The 22,870-nt window shown below is 39.2% G+C and overlaps 1 protein-coding gene across 1 annotated transcript in view; it reads right to left on the reverse strand.

The window, feature by feature from the left end:
• Positions 1–22,870, reverse strand: part of grid1a (glutamate receptor, ionotropic, delta 1a) — a 355,103-nt gene that overhangs the window by 13,276 nt on the left and 318,957 nt on the right. The window contains exons 11-16 of the mRNA XM_034682583.1: positions 22,341–22,502; positions 21,133–21,252; positions 9,970–10,071; positions 7,407–7,604; positions 5,839–6,169; positions 3,469–3,607 (exon numbers count right to left, since the gene is read on the reverse strand). Coding sequence (XP_034538474.1) covers positions 3,469–3,607; positions 5,839–6,169; positions 7,407–7,604; positions 9,970–10,071; positions 21,133–21,252; positions 22,341–22,502 — 1,052 coding nt within the window. The remainder of the gene's footprint in view (positions 1–3,468; positions 3,608–5,838; positions 6,170–7,406; positions 7,605–9,969; positions 10,072–21,132; positions 21,253–22,340; positions 22,503–22,870) is intronic.

Raw genomic sequence — 22,870 nt, forward strand, 5'->3', positions numbered from 1 at the left:
TGTCAGTTTTGAGCAAGCAGCAACCTCTGGTCTCAAACTATGAAGCCCATGCGGAAGTGTTATAAACTGCAATTCATCGAGAATCCGCTTGAGGCTTGCTGCAGAAACACCAGAAACCACATAGACATGAGTGGGAAAAAGACAATCTTTGCAGCATTAATAGACATGTTTACGGCATCCTGGTTAAAAAAACGGCTTGGCTACAGTAGCTAATCTCTCTAATGGCACACACTGTACAGGGGTGAATTTTTTCTAATGTGACAGTTCAGAAGATATTGAAATTACAAGTTTTTGCCCAAATAAGGACATAACTGACGTGACTCCCGGTCGGGAACGCATGGCTGTTGGCTCGGAGGCTCAAACTACGTCACACTCTGCCTGGTTGAGTTCCGCATTTCCAATATGGCTGCCGCCAGGAAAAAAAATTATATACTGCAAAATCAACAGAGAAAAAACTCTCAATTCATAGCTCTTAAATGGAGGAGGGTAATAAAACATTTTTTTTGCATTTACATGCATTTAAATATGAGGCCTTCAGTCAGCTTTCACCTCTAACATGATTTCTTAGACATCATGTAAATGAGAAAGCTTTTTTTAGTATCAGGGTTTGGGATTAAAAGACTCTTGATTTCCCCTGGTGGATTTCTCCTGGAGAATACTGATTCCTCCTGCCATGCATACAGGAAACCATTTTTTTCACCTCTTATCTGCTTTCAAGAGTAAGCATGTGCACGACAAGACTGCAGACGGGTAAAGTGATAGCTGATCGGATGAAAGGAGAGATATTTACTGAGTGATGCTATACTATTTGTAAAATACAGACACTTTCACACAGTGTGGAAAATGTAAGCTGTGGCTGTTGGTCTGCTCTGACGCGTAGACACACACACACACACACACACACACACACACACACACACACACACACACACACACACACACACACACACACACACACACACACACACACACACACACACACACACACACACCAACAAAAAAAGGAAGACAAGTGAGGGAGCAGCATCTTCTATCACTTCAATAATTGAAATTAGTCAGCCATGGTTTAAAAACAAGGTCTTGAGGTAAGGGAAGCACCATATTATAAATGTGCTGCATGAAAAAATGAATGCATATGAAGATGTTTTCTGACAACCTGCTCAGTTTGACTGGGTACCTGGTTATTTGAGTGCATGTAACAGAATTGAGTATGTGTCCCAGTTCAAAGAGGAGAGGCACGCTGCAAAATACTCAAATCCTCCCCAGGGTTTTGGTCTCATTAAACATCTCATTACACTTAGTATAAGCTACAATGACCTGACATATCCAGATATAAATCTGATTTCAAGACATAAGAAGCCAAAAATAAGTACTTACTTGAAAACAATGGCTTTCTTGATACGTTTCTTGAAACAAGATGTAATACTTGTTTCAAGAGTTACGCCAGCTGAGGGGCACAGTGTTCATTTTGTCACTTATCTGCAACATGCGTGACATTACAAATTCTCACTGCCTCCATGCATCTGTCTTATTTTCACTGATGATTTTGTCCCTAATGTATGTCAGTGACAAAGCCTCAAGCAGTAGGGTGGCTTCACTACAATATGTGTATGATGTTGTGCAGTTTGACCAACTTTGTGACCAGAAAATAACAAGAATAAGTTTTATGTAAAAGTTTAAAAGATTGAGTCGCTTTGAATTGTAATTAACCTTCCTCTCTACCATTCAATGTTTGATTTGTTTCTACATTACTTCAGACATCATGGAGGAGATTTGACCACCAGCAAGGGTCACAAAAGACTTTATAAGACAATGCTCACAGCAAGTTTTTCATGCACAAGTGTATTTACTCTCACACAATGTGTAATTGGGATGTGGAGCAGTGGAGTTAATTTGAATGCACCGCTGCTAAGTTGGACCTCCTGTGGGCTTATGTACGTCAGAGAAACAGTGAAGAACAAAAGAAAGTTATCTTTCCTTTACTCAAAATTAAAGCTGAAATAAATAAATAAATAAATATCATTTGAAAAATATTGGCCTCAAGGGGCAATAAACTTTTGACATGACAGGCAACACTTCGGCACTTAAATTAAAGAAATGTGGGTAATGTAGTTGTTTGTCGTGCTCATATTTTCCTCTCACTCACTTGTTTTAGTTTACATGGAAAGTGTTGTTGGTTCAAGAATCTCTCTGCAAGTAAATTTTTTTCTCCCATGAGTCTTCTATATGTCTCAGATTTTATTGCTTTTTGGCCAATGAATTTAGATTAGCCAAGCAGTAAATTCCACACAGGCTTTGAATTGTATAAAGTTGTTTCTACAGAGACACGCAGACAGGGACATGTACAGCATTTAATGGTTCCAATTTTAAATTTGGTCACAGCCACTCCTAACTCCTACATGCAATCATTTGCGGGTCGCTTGTTTCCGTTCCTTAAACTGTAACAAATATATTACGTGATCCAGAACCAACTGCAAACCATAAACACACATGTACACATACACGCACATTTGTAAAGGTCTCCTCACAGCTGTGCATGTGTGTGCTGCTTAGCATTCACTGCCTCTCCTCACATGTCTACAGATCAACAGAAGACTGACCCAATGCAATCAAATGCCTCTCTGCCTGTTCTTTGGAGAGACAGTACACAAAATTGGATTCACTGGCAAATGGCATTTGGACCAAGGACAGGCTAGTACTTGTTAGTCGGCAGGTCAAAAATTACAGAAAAACAGACAAACAAAAAGCTGTTTGCCAAATGCAGTTGATGCTGATGAGCTACAGCAATCATCCTAGTTGTGTAAACATGAAGAAATATACTGTGTGCTGTCTCAAGAAAACAGTGTGCAAGCAGTGTGAACAGCATAAAATACAGAGGTGTTGGAGATTTTGTGTGTTAATGGGAAAGCATTCAAAAGCCTAAAAGGGGAACACAGTGAAACTCAGCTTGTACACATTAAAGTTGTTCCAATACCTTTAACATGCTGTTTTTTCTTTTCTCAAACTGATCAATGTGTGCCAGTTTCAGGAGTTGTATTCTTGGAATTAAACCTCCTGTGTAAAATAAACTGTTAGAGATAGTGAGTTTTGTAGTTTTAAGCAGGACTGTTGGGAAGGCCGTAAAAAAAAATGTTAGTCAAATAAAGATAGTTACTTTAATATATCAGTGTGGCAGACTCATATTTAATACACATTAAGGTAATAAAAGGAAAGGATTGGACTAAACTCCTGATACAGAGATCAGGATCTATGCCTATAAACATTACTCATGACATCTCTAATATTTGGCAGAGTGTAGAGTAAAGAGTGTACTGTTCATATCAGTGCAGAGATTACAAAAAGTATAATTTCTGTGCTTCCTCTACTGAGTCAAAGATGCTCATTATTCTCCATTAATCATTGGTGTAGTGTGGCCTCTTTGTGTTGAGGTTACACTAGAAAAGAACCAAGGTTTGAGAAGTGCCTTACCTGACAGCATTGTCCATGCGTGACACGGTGAGGTACGCAGCCAGGTTCGCTGTGTAGGAAGAACACACAATGAGGGTGAAGAGCCACCAGCTGCCCATGACGATACGCAGAGCGACCGATCCCAAGATGGAGTCGCTGCCTGTTGGGGTGCAGATATAAACAATGTATAAAAATGAGCTAAATCTGACACACATTATTGTCATCTTTACATTGCACTGTATATGAATGCACCACTTTTATAATAAGAAAGGATATCTGGATGGAAAATGTATATACAAAGGGACTAATGTATATGTTTAAGTTAACATACCTTTAAATTAGGTAGGTAGGTAGGCATTTTATTGTGACTGTAAGAAAATAAATACCCACGTTGCTCTCTGCTGTAAGTTGTGACTTATGTTCATCTGAAACGATGCTACATTATTACATCTGAGAGGCACACTGTGGGGGAAAAAACTTAGGACAATTCTAAGAGCCCATAACTGAGAGAAGACTTTAAAAAATGACAACATTTTTTTAACTGCGCACAAAATCTCTGGCAGTGCTCCTAATGGTTTAATAAGATGCGTTTATTTTCCCATGGGTTAAGTGTATTCAAAACCATCCACCTTGAAATTACACATTTTAATTTTCTATCTGAAGTCCCAGTCCAATCTTTTCAAGGACGGCAACACCCATGAATGTACATTCTTCTTCCTGCATTTTTAAAATTATCTCCTCACTGTTTTGAATCCTGTGCCTTCGTTGTTTTCACCGAGGGGAAAATCTGGTAAGAACAGCTTTACTTTCTTTATTTTTCTTTGTCACGTTGACTTTTCTTCTTCAAATATCCAATAGCTTATGAGTTGCATGAGAAAAATGTCAGCACGCATTCTAATTTTGAAGAGTAAAGCCATAGAAATGTCATCTGAAAGATTCAGGAGTGTGAAATGTAATGAAAACGTATTTGTCTGAGAGTGTCACAATCAACACAGCTGGGCCCTTAGGACAGCTTGGAGAAAACAAATGAAGGCCTTGTCACATGCATAGTACTCCGATATCAGTCATTTTTATTACATATGGCTGTGACAGTTTTTTCTGGGTCAGTGAATGTGAAATGTGCATCTTGAAACTTTAACTATTAACCCAGTGCAACTGTCCGCTGCAGTGCAGTTTTATCTTTAGAGAGATTGATTGCATCTTATCATCATATAAGAAATATGTTAATTTCCTGATTGCAGAGAGAGTTTTAGATGATCTCCTACCTCCCTCTGATTCAAGATCAACAGAAAGGAGATCCTTACATGGAAAAGGCATTGAGGAAAGCTGGCGTGTCTGTGGGTGGATGGGTTAATCAGCATAGAAACAACAAAACCCAGGGAAATGCTGTTTTATCGTCATGAAATTGTTCGGGGGATACAACTGCCAAGCTTGTTCCTCCTGACAACGGCACGAGGCATCAGCAGTCAGACCCACATCAAAGTGACCTACGTCATCTGATGAAATAATGCAATCCACTCAACTGAAACAAAAAGTGGCAGCAGTAGAAGGCCAGCCAGACATGAGGATAAAAAGGGGGAGGCAGAGAAAAGACATGGAGTTTAGCCTCTCCTGAAATACAGTGGGTGTCGTGTTAAAAAAGGCTCATAGGCAGGGTGCCAGACTTTGATAGATGCAGTTTCAGGCTTTAACATCAGTTGCTGAAGTGGTCATTTATTCCAACCCGACATACCTGGATCCCCACCAGACCTAAAGAGGTTGGTTTCTCCTTGACAAGGGCACCTTAAAATAATGCTGGGGTGGGTGCTGTGCCTCAAAGTGGCTCTTAACTGAATCAGCGTTTTCTTACAACCACGTGCATTTGAATCGATTTTTGTTGTTTTTACTTTAATTGTCTGTCTTTCATCCCTTTGGGTTGTTTTCAGTGTTTTAATTCATTTGCATTAAAAGTTGGAGTCAGAATTCCACATCGAAGACTTTCATGGTTTGTCTTTAGAGTCCAGTGATGCACACTGAAGATCAAGAGTGAGTTGTGTTTTATTCATTCACCATCACACTGACTTTGTATGTTGACTTAGACTAAAGTAGCTTTATTTGAATTAGACTCTTATGGGTAAATTTGGGAACAGGTTCCAGATGCGTGTTCTAAGTGAAGTTTGTTAATATTATAACTAGTATTTCTTCTCAAACAAACAAGGAGTTCCCTTGGAGAGAATCAGATGATTTTTTACCTCTTCCTGATTATAGGACAAAAGAAGGGAGCCCAGGAACACAGTTTGGAATGGACACCTGCCTAGCATTGGCCATCTGATATATGACAAACATATGATTTGCAACCATTTATTTCAATCTGTGATTTTTGGGAGGCTAGACACAAACTTCATCACCCACCTTGTTGCACAAAAGCGCCGTACACAATCCAGATGGCGCTCTGAAGCGATGTGGACACAGAAGGTGGTGGATGGCCTCCTGTATTGTTCTGGCAGCGCACTGCTTGGATGCGCCTAAGCAGGAAGATCATGATGCCCACAACAGGGATGGCTGCGGCAATGCACGCCCACACTGCCAGGTCAAACGGTGCCAGCAGAGAGAAAATATTGATCTTTTCCTCAGCCTTGCGCATCAAGATTCCCACTGAATAGTCCAGGTAGCGTTTGCTGAAATCCACCACACTCTCACGTTCCGGGGTGATGGTGATGGCTGATACGGCCAAGTCAGCTCGCTGTGGATGAAGAGATAACATTTCTCCTCAAATCAGCATTTTGAGGACAATAGGAGAATCCTTAATACATACAGTAACTGTGAATTGGTTAACATTTTCACAGCATTCAGGATGGTGGATGTTATTTTTTATAGGGAAAAAAAAAGTTGAGAATGAAAACTGAAGTTTTAAGAACTCAAGAAAATAAACTTGTTTTTTGTGCTCTATGAATACTTTCTAGTCTTCTACTGATCTTCTGTAACTTTTCATTTCACACATCTAACAAAGCCATCACTATGAAACCCCCCGTCTGAAATATCGTCGGGCAAATTTTCCTCCTGACATAACTCCAAAGATAACGATCAAACTTGAGGGACATTTGGTAGACACATTTTCTTCTGAGAGTTTTCCCAAAGAGCCACCATTGGTCCACATTTTCATTTCCAATTTTATCATGCTTGTATTTCTAGACAGATGCTGTCCTTTTGCACCTAAATCCTTCTCTATACATCATTATCTGACCAAACTTTGCTTTTCCTTGTATAACATCACTATCATCTACCCATTGTGTTGTTGGCTTTGATGACAGGAGATCATCCAGCCAACTTAGAGGGGCTTTCTTGCTAATCTTAGACCAAAGTCTATTTCATTTTCACTTAGTCATCAAAAAATATTATGTAGTTTGTAAAAGGTGTGTTGATCAAGTAAAACATTTTTCCTCTGAAGTGAAATCATCACTCCCTGTCAGTCATTTCAGCCAACTCATGCTGGAACTAGTGGCAGTTTTCACAATTGGTATTGTAGTGTTAAATACCATATTGTTCCCTCTGTCAATGTTCAATCAAACAGCTCTGTCTGATCAACAACAGTACAAAAACTGTCGGAAGAAAGTGCATGCGCTTAGCTGCTATGAAAAGTTTGAAACTAAAATGTAAGTAGTTGTAAGCGTTGTGACCCATAATAACCTTTGTAAAGTTGTCAAATTTTATCAATCGTCCCCCCCCCCCCAAAAAAATAAAAAACAGAATCGGACCCAGCTCAACCAAACAGCGATGTCAGCCACTGGAGAAAACTGATCTGCAAAAACAGCCTGTTGTTGTTGGACCGTCCAATGCTTCTCTAATCTCTACACTCAGCTAAGCTTTAGAATTGGGCTTCCATTTCAAAACAAGACAATGTGGCCTGACTCCCAGAAAAAAAATGATTAGGAATGAAATCTGGACATTGATTTACTGTGATAAAAAGAAAACAAACAAACCTTGCCAATCAATTCTCCAATCATTCCATTCCAGGACCCATTGGGGAGAACTGAACCGTATTTCCCGTCTCCAACTTGGTAGATGTCATACTTGAAGCCCAGGATTTTGGCCAGAGCATCCAGGACATCGATTGAGAAACCCTTGTATCTCTTGGGTTGGCCCAGAATATTCTCAGCCACCATCACAAAAGGCTCCTCCTGTTTGGAGGCAAATAGTATAGCTGGTTAAAGGAAGGCTTGGATCACTCATAACTGACAAAGATAACACTAAGAAATGTGACCGTGGGTGGGTTTCGTCTGTAAGCTCACGATTTATTGTCGAACTCTGGAAAAAAGTAGGGCATGTGTACTTAATTGCCAGCGGGTTATTTATCAAGATGCACCATAATCTCCTTGGGGCCGGATTGGGCGACTGAGGCTAGGACACAGTCAGTCATTTTAAGAACTTTGAGGTGACACCTTTATGAAGAGCTTCTAAGGTGATCTTACTTTAAATCCATCTTAATAAAACTGTTTCCTCAGCGACTGTTGACCTGTAACACATGGCGCCATGGCAACTGCTACGGTTCATCAACGTGGAAATTGCCATTTCAAATTTATTGCACACCACCATGGTTCTTCTTCATAGGTTGAAAGTGTCAGGGCGGAATTAAGTGGGTGAAGGAGGAGTAAAGAGAGCTAAAGAAGACGTGTAGAGGGGCGTAGGATAGGGGGGTTGGTGTTGAAGTGGGAAGAGGCAAATGAGTTGATTAAGTGACACTGCCAGCAGAAGGCTGAGCAGGACTTGTGGGAATAAATACGGTGCAGGTAAATCATGTATGGAGCAGAGGAAAAATTAAGAGAGGGGGAGGGAAGTGACTTTAGCTATAAGGACTGGTGGCTTAAGTACAAGATTTTTTTTGTAATTCAAGGTTAGCTTTTAACTGCCTCTGTTGCTGTTGATTTACAGATGGAAATCAAACAGAAAAGACCCAAAATTTAGTCTTCCCTATGAGTATGACCCAAAAAATATTGGATTATGGGGTCTGCTTCTTCAGGGTTATGTGTTGAGTCATCAATAGCCTGTGATAATCAAACAGCATTCTCCAGTGTTGAAGATGAAGCCACTTGAGAAGTGCAGAAAACAGCAGTTTTCCCATTGTCCACTTGAGACTGGCTCCAAAAGCGAAGGAAACCCAACTAAATTCTATATTAAAAGCCAATTTTCAAGGCAGAATTAAACATATTTACAGCCTGTTACAAATAATGATATTGGTCTCTATATCTTGTTTCAATTATCTTGATTTCACCATGTTTTTTTTTTGTATTATTATACGTCAGTCGAGTTGATAATTTGAACAGTAAGACTTAAGTATTTTCCTATAATTACGCACTGGTAGTGGTGTGGCTGATTTGACTTGCAGGTGGAAGTGTTGTAGCTTTTTGTCTAGCAGGCAAGGCTATGGCCACATCTCTACATCCCTGCCACTTTCAAGCTTTGCTGTATGTTAGTTTGACTCAGCATTTCAAATATGGTGACCGCCACCATGGGCCTCATATGGCTTCCTGAGAAACCAAAGAGTTGTGTCACAAAGACTACGTCCATGTTTGATACAGTCTTTGGGGATAACAAGTTCATTCAGGCCAGTGAAACCTCAGACTTGCCTTTTTTCCTGCATAGTACAGCTCAGCTCAGCTCAGCTCAAATGGGGTTAATTGCATTTTGCTTTCAACTTTGAATTTGCTCTGAAAAGTACATGGTAACCTCAATAGATGTTTCTAAAGCAAGGTCAGCCAATGCTAGACAGTGGAGATGAAAAAAAACTGCAACCACTATTTGGTCAAAGAGAATATTAGTTTGTGTCCTATGGGTGTCCTTCGGTGTCCAGATCTAAAAATCTAAAAAGTTATTAATGCTCAGTGTTTGGGTCTCATTGAAGGAAATCTAATAGCACTTTCCATGCAGAATTGCGATCACAGTCAGCTAAGTTTTCATTTAGGCACTTCTCAAACCTTGGTTCCTTTCTACTGTAACCTCAACACAAAGAGGCGTTTAAAGAAACCCACACTAATGATTAATGGAGAATAATGAGCATCTTTGACTCATTAAAAAATTATAGAAACATGTCACTAAAAGTAGCTCAATCTGAGATAAGCCTTACTTGGTGGTGGGAACCAGTCTTTATAGACAGGATCTTATTTGCTAATTCAGATATTTTCTGGAAGCCTGTCTATTCTCTGCTCTACTTTCTTGCCATTGCATGCTTTAATGCAAAGTCACTGTTTTATAGTGAAACTTCAGAGGGGAAATGTTGAGTGTTGTGAACATCAACATAGAAAGGTAAAGCAGTTTCTGTCAAAATCAATTTAACAAGGGGTAAAAAATGTTTTGTGTTGAGAAGGCAGTTCAAAGTAATTTGTTTGTGCAAGTGTGTGTATTTCGCTGAGAAACTGTTAGTAAGTAGAAAAAACATCACAAATGTAGTGATGTGTTTGCTTCTTAACCATGGTGTCTATTTTCTTATTCAGATATTTGCCTACTCAGGCCAAGTGTTAATAGATTCTGATTACTCCCACAACTTACCAGTAATGTTACAATCTTGAGCGTCACTCCCTGCATACCACTCTCTATCCGATTCTCCTTCAGGCTACCATTCATACCACGCGTGGAGTCCCAAGATGCCAGCTAATAGAAGGAAAGAAAAATTAGATAAATGAGAAAAAGAGATAAACATATAAACCCAGAGCAGGCCTCTTGGTGACAAAGGTGTCAAACAGACATTTATAAATACAATAAGAATGAGCTGTAAGTAACTGGCTCATCCTGTTTACCATTTTATGACATACTTGGTACTGATACTCAACACTGTGGGGCTAATGCGTAGGTAAACATAAGTGCTGGTTACCAGGACAACAAGTTATTAGCATGCTAATAGGACTCTTTAAATGAGCTCCAGGACTGAATACCGGTGTGTTGTCCAATTGAAAGCAATCTAAAGAATACTTTACCAGTAATCATACGGATGGAGGAGCCATTGATGAGATGAATGTTGTTGGTGTAGATGATGATGATGATTATGGTGATGATAATGAGAAGAAGAAGAAGGATAAGTAGGAATACATTGCTAAAAACCACTGAAGATGACAAACAAAAAACTGTAGCATGAAAAACAAACACATGAAAAGTCATGCATGTTACTCATAAATGTAGGTTCTTTATGATGAATCTAAACTATTTTAAAACTCTCATTCCACTCTGTCAACACCTTGAGATATGTCCTAAGTTGTGAAGCTGATGTTTATTCAATTCTTAATCAGTGCTGCTAGCTGGACAAGGAGTCTTGAGGATCTGACACATCATTTGGTTTGGTCTATGAGATTAGAGCTGACAGGACAAGACCGGTGGCCCAGGGCCAACAACAGGCCTTTCTGGCCACAGCACACGTGCTCCATTGGCAGAAGCCTTTGATATCCTTGCCACAAAAGAAAAGAAGACAACCATGATATAGACATAATTCTAAAACTATATTATTAACTAATTACATTTATTAGTAATGTGAAATATTATTCAATAATATAAATGTTTTATATTTGCTGATGCTTTTTTATTTAATTTTAGGACATCGTGGTCTTCTGGTTTGCAGAATGTTGGTTCTTACTTGGTACCAGCCACTTCAGTTCACTTTATTTAACAAATTTTGATCAATTCAATTTAATTCAACTCATTTCAAGATACTCTATTCATTCCTCTCGGGGCACTTGGTTCAGAGCCGCTTGCACATAACAGGCAGAAATAAAACATTGCAATGACAACACTGAAAACTAAATAACTAAAATATGAAATCAAATCTAAAACTGTGGCAGCTGGTGCAGTTTTCAGTTGTAACACCTTACATTTCATATAAAGTTGAACAACATTTATTACACGGTTGTACTAAATAAAATAAAGGAATATATCTGTATTTTCAAAGTTAAATCAACAGCATTTTCCATGTTGAACCTTGTACGTTCATGTTTTTTAGCTTTCTCTTAGAAGTGCTTTAAATCAGTCATGCCTGTCTAAATCCCCTAGGTCTGATCCTGATGTTTGAAAAAGGAGGCTGGGGAATCAAAATAAGCATCACCACATGCCATTAGCCAAGCCTTCTTAGTAAAACAGCTTGCTGAGAACCACTGTATGTAATTTCTCCCTCTGTCATTGAAATGCTGTTTAATTCGATGACTTATTCAAGAACTCTCAGCCTCTCCTGCAAAGATCTCCCATGAAACGACATTATTTTCAGTGACTTAACTGAGTTTTCTTTTTGAATTTTGTTAATAGCTCCCTCTGCTACTCAGGCCTCAAACTTTTTCCTCAGGTTCACTTGTTGCTCGGGTTCTTAATCTCTCTTTTAAAGGGACGTAGCCATTTTGCTGTCACCTGCTGGCTTGTAGTGTGTAATGCGTATTGGGTGCAATTAATCGCTCCCCTAGTAGATCCTGTCTCTTTCTTAAAAGAGGAGGGAATGCACATTAGGAGGAGTGAGGGTGCCCCAGAAATACATCAGTAACTTCAGACAGAACCCTCTATAGACCAGCTGACACTGTCTAAAATGAATATTGATATGAGGCAGATATTTGTTGGACACAGAATGTCGGAAGTCTATAGCTAGCTTGTTCTGTGGCTAAAGTAACTATCTATTGAATGTACTGCTCCACACCTAGAAGTTAATTATGTTTTATAATGGCACCCTGGGTCAAATCGCATATTTCAAGTATATCTGCCCTTTTGAAGCTGCATATTTTTCGACAGATCAATATAGGGCATTAGCATGGCACACAGTCCAATTAACCTACAGTCTTTATTTATTACCGGGCTTACACTTGGCAATCATCGGTCGAGATCTTCAACTCTCTAAAACAGTGAACCTTCTTCAAAAGCGGTACAAACACGGAATAAAGGTGTTTAATGTTTAAATCCAAGCTTCTGACTCTCCTATCTGTCAGATGAGTCGATAGCTAACTTGTTTTTTGATGCTAGCTTACACACCGCTGTAGTTACTCTTTCTTTCTAAACACTTAACTTGTTTTCATGTTGAGATTCTTTCAGTGTTTTTTTTTTGTTCCAATTGTTTTACCAGTAGCTGAAATAACCACAAAGGTCTCCTTCTCTCCAAAACAAACATAATCGGTAATTCAAACCTGTAAAAACACAACCAATGTGTTTCTCTAGTGCTAGTTTTAGCTCTCCAACTGACTGAAATTCTTCATTTAATGAAACTGATAAAGTTCTATTACACATGACTTGGAACACTTACAGCTGGAAATGTTTTTAAGTCTGGCTGACAGCTGGTGCTTATGGAAAATACTAATAAAAGTTAATCTTGAAGACTCAACATGAGACTCTTGCAGGCTAACAGGAGTTTCCTGACCTGAAAAACAGTAATGAATAGTCAAAGGATTGTATTGAACAGCTCAATCTAACTCAGACAGGGATAAGCCCAAATTGAATTTTCTGAAAACCATGTGTTAGTCAGGCTATTTAAAGCTCTCATTGTGTATTGCTGCCTAATGATCATAACAACAGTTCAAACAAGGTAATATCTGACCAAGAGAAATAGCACGTCTCCCATTTTGGCACAATTACATTCAGCTGAATCCTTAAAGGCAGCTTACATGACTCACTTTCATCTGAGAGGAAAGGTTTATACAAAATGCTGAAAGAGTGCCGGCCCTTGAGTAAATGGCTCTGGACATTTCATTCAATATTAAGTCGAGAAAGGTAGCTAAGATCAAAACTGTGAACGGGAGTAGAGATATTTTTAAGCTCCAAGATTTCATCACTAGTCCTGCGCTTAACTTTAAACTCTTGCTTTATGAATTATTGAGGCTCCTCGGCTTTTTAACTTGATTGGATGTAAGCAGTTGGGTTTAGACCTGAAAACACCAGAGCCAGGAAAAGTGAGTGTATTGGATTATGTTTCAGAAAAAGATATTGTGTATTGTGTTGTACCAAATGGTAACCAAGCAAGGTTGATGACAAAAATGAAACATACTAAAGGAAATCTCTGTGACTTACTCAATTTGTGGAGGTAAATGATTATAAAATCAAGAGAAAAGTGACATCAAATGCACATGGCAGCAACAAACCTTTCAACTGTGAACAAAATTGACACTTGAAGAATGTTCACAAGGCAATATAACTATACATTTTTATCTTCTTTAAAGCCATCTGCAAAGCATGTGGCCCTCCACAGTCTTAAGAGTTTCACTGCATTCCTCCGTATAGCTTCACTGCAAACTGCCATTTAATCTGTTTGAAACCTGCCAGCGAGTGTGGGTGTATCTGAATTGTTTTCTCACTGAGAAGGAGGCCAATCTTGAAAACGTGTCTTCTAGGGCTCTTTATCTGAGCACAGTAGCACACCAACGGTACGGAGAACAGTAGGTTAAAGAGATGTTCAATGTAAATATAATTTAAGGCTGTGCAGTATGTATTAACAGGCTTTTACTGCATTTTAATTGCCCCGAAAAATGACAGTAGATCTTGAGCCACATGTGGGTAATGAGTCCAATTCTGCAGGCAAGTACTGCACAATCTAATTATAAAAAACGTGTCTCCTTGTTTGTGTACACCCATGTATGTGACTGTGTCTTTGTGTGTGTCCCTGTGTATGCGAGTGTGTCGGGGCAAAATGTCAGGCTGCGCTGCCTGCTTCACAGGGGACTATTTTCTCCATGAGCAGCTTTGTCCTCCAGTGAAAAACATCGAGCAATCTCTGCTCTGTAAACTGAAGAACACTAAAGAGGAACACTTCTACTTCACAGAGCTTTGCACCTAAACACGCAACAGGGAAGGTCACAGACAATACATATACCTGCATATGCACGAGTTACACTTCTCCAGACATTGTGTGATATTTGAATACTAGCTTGGAAAATATCGTTTATGCATGAATAATTGCTTTCAATTGGATATTAACAATTTGCACAGGTTTTTTACTCTCACAAATAAGAACAACATGCCATTTGAGATTTTCAAGGACATGACACTGAGGCAAAATGCATATTCCTATGCAGGAGGTGGGTTCTATTAAAAATATATTAAACAATACATGAAAGACAACCATATTTTTCTTATTTGGTGGCAAACATTTATTCATTGCCTTTTCTTTGAAGTGTCAGCTAATTGAGGTTCAAGGTTTAAATGTCATCCTATAAATATGCAATGCAATCAACCTCCTAGAGTGTACCTACTGTAAGTGAGATCAAAACATTCAGTTGTTTCCTTCGAAAACTTCCAAGTTCTTTTTATCCCAGAGCACACCATGAGAATATTGAGCTAATGAGATTTTTAAATATCCTGTTTAAAAAGTCACAACAATTACAAAGCTGCTATTTAGCTAATGGTTATGATGCTCAATACCGTAAAGTAATCATCTGCAATGGGGCTGAATAAATGCCACTGACCATGTGAAAATGACAAAAGGATTGAAGTCAAATAGCACCATAACTGTCTCCCTTACAGCATCTCCAAAAAGTCTTTCACAAAACACTCTTTCTTGGGATCATTTAGACTCTGTCATTCTGGATGTCGAAGTTTGAGCTGCTATTCTACATCTTCCTTTCAGCAGCTGGTCCAGTTCGACAGATGCTTACATATCGACAAGCCCATCTTGCTGCTGAGTTTGTTATTGATCCGCACGCCTTTGTCTAGATTAACAGCAGAGAGCAGGCCTGTATATGTCAAACACCTTTCATAAATACAACTTGCCTGCATTATTTGTCCCTGAACTTACTGTTACTCCCACTTCAGTGTGTTGTGTACATGTATTTTTATATTCACGTGTATCTGTATTGTTTAATGTGATCGTGTTGTGTCTGTATTACTGCAACCAGTACAGTTCTTTTTTAAAATTCTAGCCTGTGTCCTCCATCTAACAAAAAAAAAATAGGAAAAGACAGCCGGACTGGTGCCGACTTTATCTCTAATCACCATGAACACAGCGAAAAATAAGCTTGCCATTTAAATCAGTCAAGCCAAGAGACATCTTATTTGTCCGGGTACACTGGAGAGCGGCTCGGCTGACAGTCTATCACTCTAACCTCTAATAAGCCACACAGAGCATGATGCAGAAAGACGAGAAAACAATAAAAACTGGAGAAGGAGAAGAGATGATATTGAAGACAAATGAGTGAGAAAGAAAAAAGAAGAAGAGGAGAAATGAGATGAAGTGAGTTCATTCCTCTATCAAAATAAAATCACTCGGAAAGAAAACGCAATGAGAAAAACTGTGCCATGAAAATGAAAGCTCTCAATGATCCAATTTCTTCCTGTTTTCCCTCATTTATTTACCGCACATGTTCCTTTTTAAATATAATCTGTTATCTGGGAGAAAAGAGAAGGCACAGTTTCTGTATCAGTAGTTAGATCAGTGCACTATACCGCAGGCAGAGTGATCCTTTATTCTCTGTGTTTCAGCCTAAATTGTTTTGTTGCTCAGAAAAGGGTCCATGCAAGAGAAGAAGAGAGACAGAGAGAGATCTGTGGGCTGATTGCATACACTGTTGCTCAGTCTCTGACAGAGAGGAGGATGCAGACCTGCCAGTTATCATAAAACAAGTGAACTCTGCTTTCAGCTCATCATACCCACTTATGAAGTGAATATGATTTTTTACTTCACCTCATGAAGTGAGAGCAACAGAGAGCAGGTAGTGTAGGTGATGTGCATGTCAATGAGCAGGATGGCTGGAAGGTGGGTAACTTCTGCTCCGTGTTGTTTTTATGATGGATTGGAACACATGAGATTGAATATATTAAGGGATGGGGTGAAATATCATGCACTTTTCATCCAATTATTTGAGGCTGTAGAAGAGATTTATGTTTCTAGTATGACAGCATGTGGGTACTTTGTGTTTAATGCAGTCCTTTTGATGCAGACTGTTATGAGAAAAGGGAATTTACTTACAATTACAGCTAAGATTGTAGTGACGCTAATTTTTTTTAGATTCTAATTTGCTGTTGTCTATCTTTCCCAGCAAAAGGACTCGACCAGTGAAACACCAATCTCCACAATGATAAATTATGGTTAAAAACATGGTTAAAATGGTTAAAAGCATTGAGAATCTGTAACTGTCGACTGGGAATTAACAAGTATCTGGCTCTGCTTTCTGTGGCTTAGAATGGAAATTAAATATACAAATTTAATTATCACTTTAGAGATGGCTAATTATCTAATGATAGCAGAGACCCAGCAAAAATAATTAGTTGAAAAGTAACAACATCATATTATGGTGCAATTAGTAAAATACAGTAATGATTATGCTGCCTTTTTGCTTGCCGTTATAGCTTGGAAATACTAACTGTAGCAGAACAACTAGTACTAATTATAGTTCTCAAGGTTTAAAATCAAAGCAGATAGAGGAGAGTTATTTAAACCTTGAAAGAGACAGAAATTTCTTAAGGGCTAAAGTGGGTTTAATTGTTGGATCAACAGCCCAATCAGCTCCCTGCAGATCTATTGGTTGGTAAAGAGAAGCCCCCTCAGAGACTATTTAATGCTGTTGTCTGCTTCATGAGTCTGTGACAGAAAGGTCTAAGCGATAGGACGAGTGATTCAGCTGTGAAGAATACTTTTTACTAGATGACACTGGAAATGGAGTTCATAGAGGTCATGTGCCCTCTACCCCTGATGGACACATCGGCAAAGCAGTTAAAGGTATGATGAGGAAAAAAAGGAAGAGAAAATTCAACATTATATAATATAGCAGCAAATAGAAACAAATGTCAGCAGGACCAAATACAAGCCAGTTCTGCTCAACATATTGCTGTCAAATTTGGCTTTTGGTTGAATTTGGTGTGAAATCAATTCTAGCTAGCTAAACAAGCTCTCTGCCAATGTTGGCTACCAGAACTGGATGGGTGGTATTGTGCTTATTTTGGTCAGTTATTCTTTATATCTGTGGCATGAATCTAGCTACCAGACACACCGTATTCAATCTACTGATGACTAATCAAGATTGGCAACTCCTCAAGATTTATAACATTGTACTGACTATCCCATCCAAACTGACAGAGCAGCCGTAGCAGTTAGAATGTTTCTTAACTTTAAATCCTACATAACATTATCTGTAAGGCTAATAGTACATTTTCATTTTTAGGAAGTCATGTCATATATTATTCCAAGCTCATATTGACTATTTAAAAACCTTCATATGGCAGGTGAGTGGCACTAATGAGGCGTAGTGTTACATATCCAACAGTTAGATCTGACAGCTGATATGATTAGACAATAGGTTTTCCATTCGTGCTTATATAGAACACAGTACTTAGACAACAAGTTTAACTCCCCTCTAGGTGTTCTACTTAAAGTTAGATTATATTATAGAGGACAGTCTTGATTGTTATCTTGTACCTTAATCTCACAAATGTCAAAAGATTCCTACTTCAATGGTTGAATCATTTTTAAAAAGAACAGATACATGATAATGTACAAAGTAATCGATCTAGTAGGCAGTCCTAGACCGATTTAACCATTATAAAAGATAGTAATATTAAGGTATGTGCAGATATATTATTTTAGGTCTTTCAGAGCTGCTCTTGATCTCTGAAAAGTTTGATTTGTGACAGCGCTTACTCCAGCGCAATTACCACCAACTCCTTGCAGGTGGTAAAAATGTCACACTAACTGCGGGTGGTTGTTAGCATTGGTGGTAGTGAATAAGGTGTTATTTGCAATGAAGCTCATTTGACTAGAAAGGGAAATATTTTACATAAACTAAACTAAAGCAGAATGGCTCATTCAAGTGTATGCAAAAGACACCAGTGCATATGACGCTATTAGCTCTTCAGCCCAGTTTGTGGTGAACTTGACTCTTTGAGCGTGTTCTGTGGATTAGACAATTTATTTTGAGTTTATGTGCACTGATTTAGCAGGAAATACTTCTGTGAATCAGGCCCTGGGTGTGATATTGCATTATTGAATTTTTTGGAAAAGTGTATTTGGTTGCACTTAGGGACCAGGAAATGTTAACTTATCCATAGACTATGCACAGTATCAATCAGATATCTAGCAACAGGGTAATGATTTCTGCCAGAGGTAAGTATAAATGCTACCACACTAGAATTCTAAAATATACAAAAAAACAGTGCTATTGTAAGTGACACGTATGAGAGTCAATTACTGGATGACACATCCAAGATGCACAGCTAGAAGGAACAATTACATTCAGATGAACAGACTTCTCTATGAAGAGCTCCGTGTTAGCTGGAAGTCATTAGCAATATCTGCTTAGAGACGAGCTGACACATCAATAAGCGCAAACAGGGAAGGCAAAACAACAACAACAGCATCGATCACTCTGCAGCAGCACTGGTTGGTGGGTGAAAACTCACAGTAGCCATCCAGGAAATAGTATTTCAGTCTTCATTACAGTTTCTAACCAGAAAGACGGCTCATCTAAGAGCCATCAGGCTGAGGAGAAAATGGACTGAATGCAGATAAACGATGATGGAGAGGGAGGAAACCGTGGCTGAAAAATGGGGAGAAGGGGTTGGCAGAGGAGAGGAGAAGTGAGCGGAGAGGAGAGGATGGGAGATGAAATGAGAAGAGAAGAGAGAGGGGCGAAATGAGGATGGCTCTAAGGGGTAGATGTGGGGTGGATGGGAAGGAGCACATGCAATCACTGTTACACTCCACTTGCAAACACACACGGTATCATGACATTGCAGGGGGGGGTGTAATTGTGTGGCTTTTCTTGCTTTTCAGGGCCAAAAAAATGCTGAATGTATGTATAAAAACCCATTATAAAGAAAGAGAGAGGAGGGGTCCATGACTTTTTGTGTGTTTTCTCACAGTAAATGGTTCCACCGGGTAGTGGGCAGACTCACATACAGACATGCCAGGTAATGAACAGCAGCACTGAATGCATTTGGCATCCTATTATCTGGCCTTGCTGTCCCCTTCTGCCTCTAATGATTTGGAGATACAAGCGCCCACATGTTAGTGTGCACCCTGCCCTCTGTTCTCTGTTTGCCTGGCTGCATGCTCTCAGTGTCTGAGATCCACTGCAGTCTGCACAGTTTATGTGTTTGCGTGTGTACGTGCCTCAAGGCTGCACTGTTTGTGTGCATCACACTGGGTTTAAATGTCTGAATCCGCTGGTGGACATGAAAGTGTACGTATGTTCATGTGTGTATGAGCACATGGCCCTGCATGTAATGCCGTTAAACCTTGCTAATGCTAATGACCACATTATGATGAATTGGCTTCATGATTTCAGTTAGGCTGAGTGGTGATTAAATCTTCATTACCGCTTCTGGTCAGTCCTGCTCTACATAGATTGCCAAGAAGCTCGATTCCTCTTCATTCTGTGAGAAGTGTCTGACTGAATCAGGACAAGTGAAGCCACAAACAAATTACATCTCAGAGAAAAGGGCACAAACAGTGCTCAGTGTCTCACTTCAGCCCTGCGACACTGCAAAAAAGTGTCTCAGTAATGAAAGCTTCTTTGGTATATTATTCTTTACATTTAGCCAAATATCAATGCTAAGAAATGAGAAAGTTATATATTGTCTTTGCAGAAATATACCAACCTATTCCGTGTGAATACAGCCAATGCAAAGACACACATATGTTACCAACTCTCAGGTTATGACAGCGTTAAAGCCGGGATGGTTTGTGTGTTAAAATGGGAAATGATATCTGACTGATTCTGTGCATCCAGGAGCTCCAGTAGAGGGCACCCTCATACCTGACACTTCACTGTCAAATGTGAGGCCTCAGAGTTCAGAGTATAACTGATTTCAATCTTACCAGTAAGTAAATTGCATTCACCTGACATCTAAGAAAAAAGGCACAAAAAATAAACAAAAACACAGCAAGGGTGTGCACCCTGAGGATTAAGATTGAGAGCCAGTGCTTCATAAAAAAAAAAAGCACATTCAAAAACAATAGATAGCAGGGGGGCCTTCTGTGCTGTATTTGTTCCAGGCATTCCACTTTAACCCCCAGGATTTCTTGTTAAGTTGACTCATTTCTGATCCTGGAGGAAAGGTGTCCCGCAGCTCTTTTGTATCTCCTTGGAAGTAAATGAGCTACACCTGTGTATGCTCTGCATAATAACTGTTAGAGAGGAACTACTACCTGCAGGACACCAACTCTCGGGGACAGAAATTGAGCACCTAATCTTAAGAGGTTTTGCAGGGGGGCCTTGAGTCAATAAAAAACTGTTTAATTTCACTTTCATTTCTTGCCTTACACAGCAAGTGCTCATGTAGAGGCAATGACTGAGAAAAGCTATTTTCATCAGGGGTAACATGATACCTGCAGTTTACTCAACGCCTACAGAGAGGACAGTTATACAAGCCTGTGCAGGGATGCATTTACCATTAAAGAGCTTTGACCAAGAAGTCTTAAATTGAAGCTGTAATTGACCGACTTGTGGTGTAATGCACACACTGTGTAACTGGGACATGGCACAGTTGGGTAACTGTGAAATGAGAAGGTTGGACACCCTGCTGTGGAGTATAATGCGCTAACAAATGGCACAGCACTTGCTTATTTCTGATACAATGAGCGGGGAGAAAAAGAGCCGGTTAAACTCAATCCTTAAGCCTCAACCAAGAGTTGTACAAGTATTTGCAAATTACTGATACTTGTACATTAATCTATTTGCCACAATTAAATATTTTGCGTAATATATCATTTAGTAGGGTTTTGAATGAACTTATCCTTAAAAAATCTGCATGTAAACATAATGGACTCACCCGTTTCACGTCCTTGCCAAATGTCTCACTGTAGCTGGTTCCAAGGATCTCAAACTGAACATGGGAGTTTGAGCCTTCAGCGCGGAAGTCCATCATCCCTGTCAGGCCACTGATTCGCCCCTGTTTCAGCAAACATGGACAAGAGTTATCATGTGAGATGGTATTGATGACACAGTTGTATTTCATTGCAGCTTGAGTCTATGTACGAAAAGAAAAAAATGTCTGCAGCCATTAATTACTTCATACAACTCTTTTGCACAGTATATTTGTGATATCACATGACGCCACTGATTAGCTGATTCTCTAATAAGTATGCATTCAAGAAAATTGTGCATGGAAGAATGTTACCAGTGCTGACTGGAGCTTTGGGATGATTTTACAGAGCAGTGACATTTTACAGTACATAATCATAAAATAGAAGTGTTCACCATTGTTCAATCATAACATATCATTTATGCACATTGTTCTTTCGTACACTTTAAGCCTTTGGAGTGTCATTAAACAAGGCTTGTCAGAACAGAATGGGGTTTTCATAAGAGAACTTCAGACAAATAGTGCTTTATTAATAAAAACTCTGGTGCATTCTTAAAATAGGTATAAACTGTAGTGCAAATCAAACAATCTAAGTTATTTCAGAGTTTGAATGACACAAAACAGCATGACAAAAGCAACCCTCCTTTGTTTGTCTTCATTCCCCCCCTGGCAGACTTATGTCACACTTGAGATTAAACCTGCATGACTCTTCAAAACAATGAAAAAAACCCATTATCAGATTGAAATAGAAGAAATCAAGCCTCCATCTGGGATGCGATACTTCTTTTTTTGTTGTTGTTGAGAAAACTGAAAAGGTGACTCAAGCAGAATGACTGCAATGATAAAATCTGCCATAAATATACCCTGAGGCCAAACCTGTGGATCAGATTTAATAGTCAGCTTCCTTGAGGGTGATTTAAAAATAACTGAATTTAAATTATTTTCCCAGTAAGATCATAGTAGTTCTATCGACTTTCTTAATTAGTGTTTGACTTTATGAACTACTACTCAGCCTGCTAATACCTCTTATAAATCCAAAGAGCATTTATTGGTTGCATTTATTCATATAATCATTGAAAATTGCAGAGGCTATAATTAATAATTTCTCACATATAAAGACAGCCAAGTAAACAGGTTTGCAAATAAAGGTTAATTGGTAATAATGAGTCAGATACCTTTTGAATGGTGTCAAGCATTGACCACCCCCCATTCCAGGGCTTTGTGGACTTCCTCATGCAGTTCAGGCTGGCCATACTGTGCCATTTTCTGTCCTCCAGCTTCCTGTAGAAGGCGTTGGCCAGCATCAGTACACTGTCGTACAGGTACAGGTTGGACACCTGTTGAGGGTAGGAAATAAAGAATAATAAACAAATACAATCTTGGATTTTTTCGGATAGTGTTTGTTCTTTGAAACACAGAACACAATGCAAACTCTAGATGCAATACATGGAAACAAAGGTTAGCTTTCAGGGCTTGAGTACATTTCACACAGCCACATTGTGAATGAGCAGTGACACTTGTCATCCTGCTGGTCCTGGGAGGTTGGATGGTGAGAAATAAAACATTCTCAGTAGGGAATAAGAGCTTGTCTCCCCTCTCAGAAAGAGACCGCAGAGCATTGGGACAACTATTGAGCTGTTATTTCTTTTTATCTGACAATAATATCCCTGCTATTTGATGTGGAGATGAAGACCCAGTCTTTTCT

Source organism: Notolabrus celidotus, chromosome 4, assembly GCF_009762535.1.
Source record: "Notolabrus celidotus isolate fNotCel1 chromosome 4, fNotCel1.pri, whole genome shotgun sequence".
Classification (NCBI taxonomy): domain Eukaryota; kingdom Metazoa; phylum Chordata; class Actinopteri; order Labriformes; family Labridae; genus Notolabrus; species Notolabrus celidotus.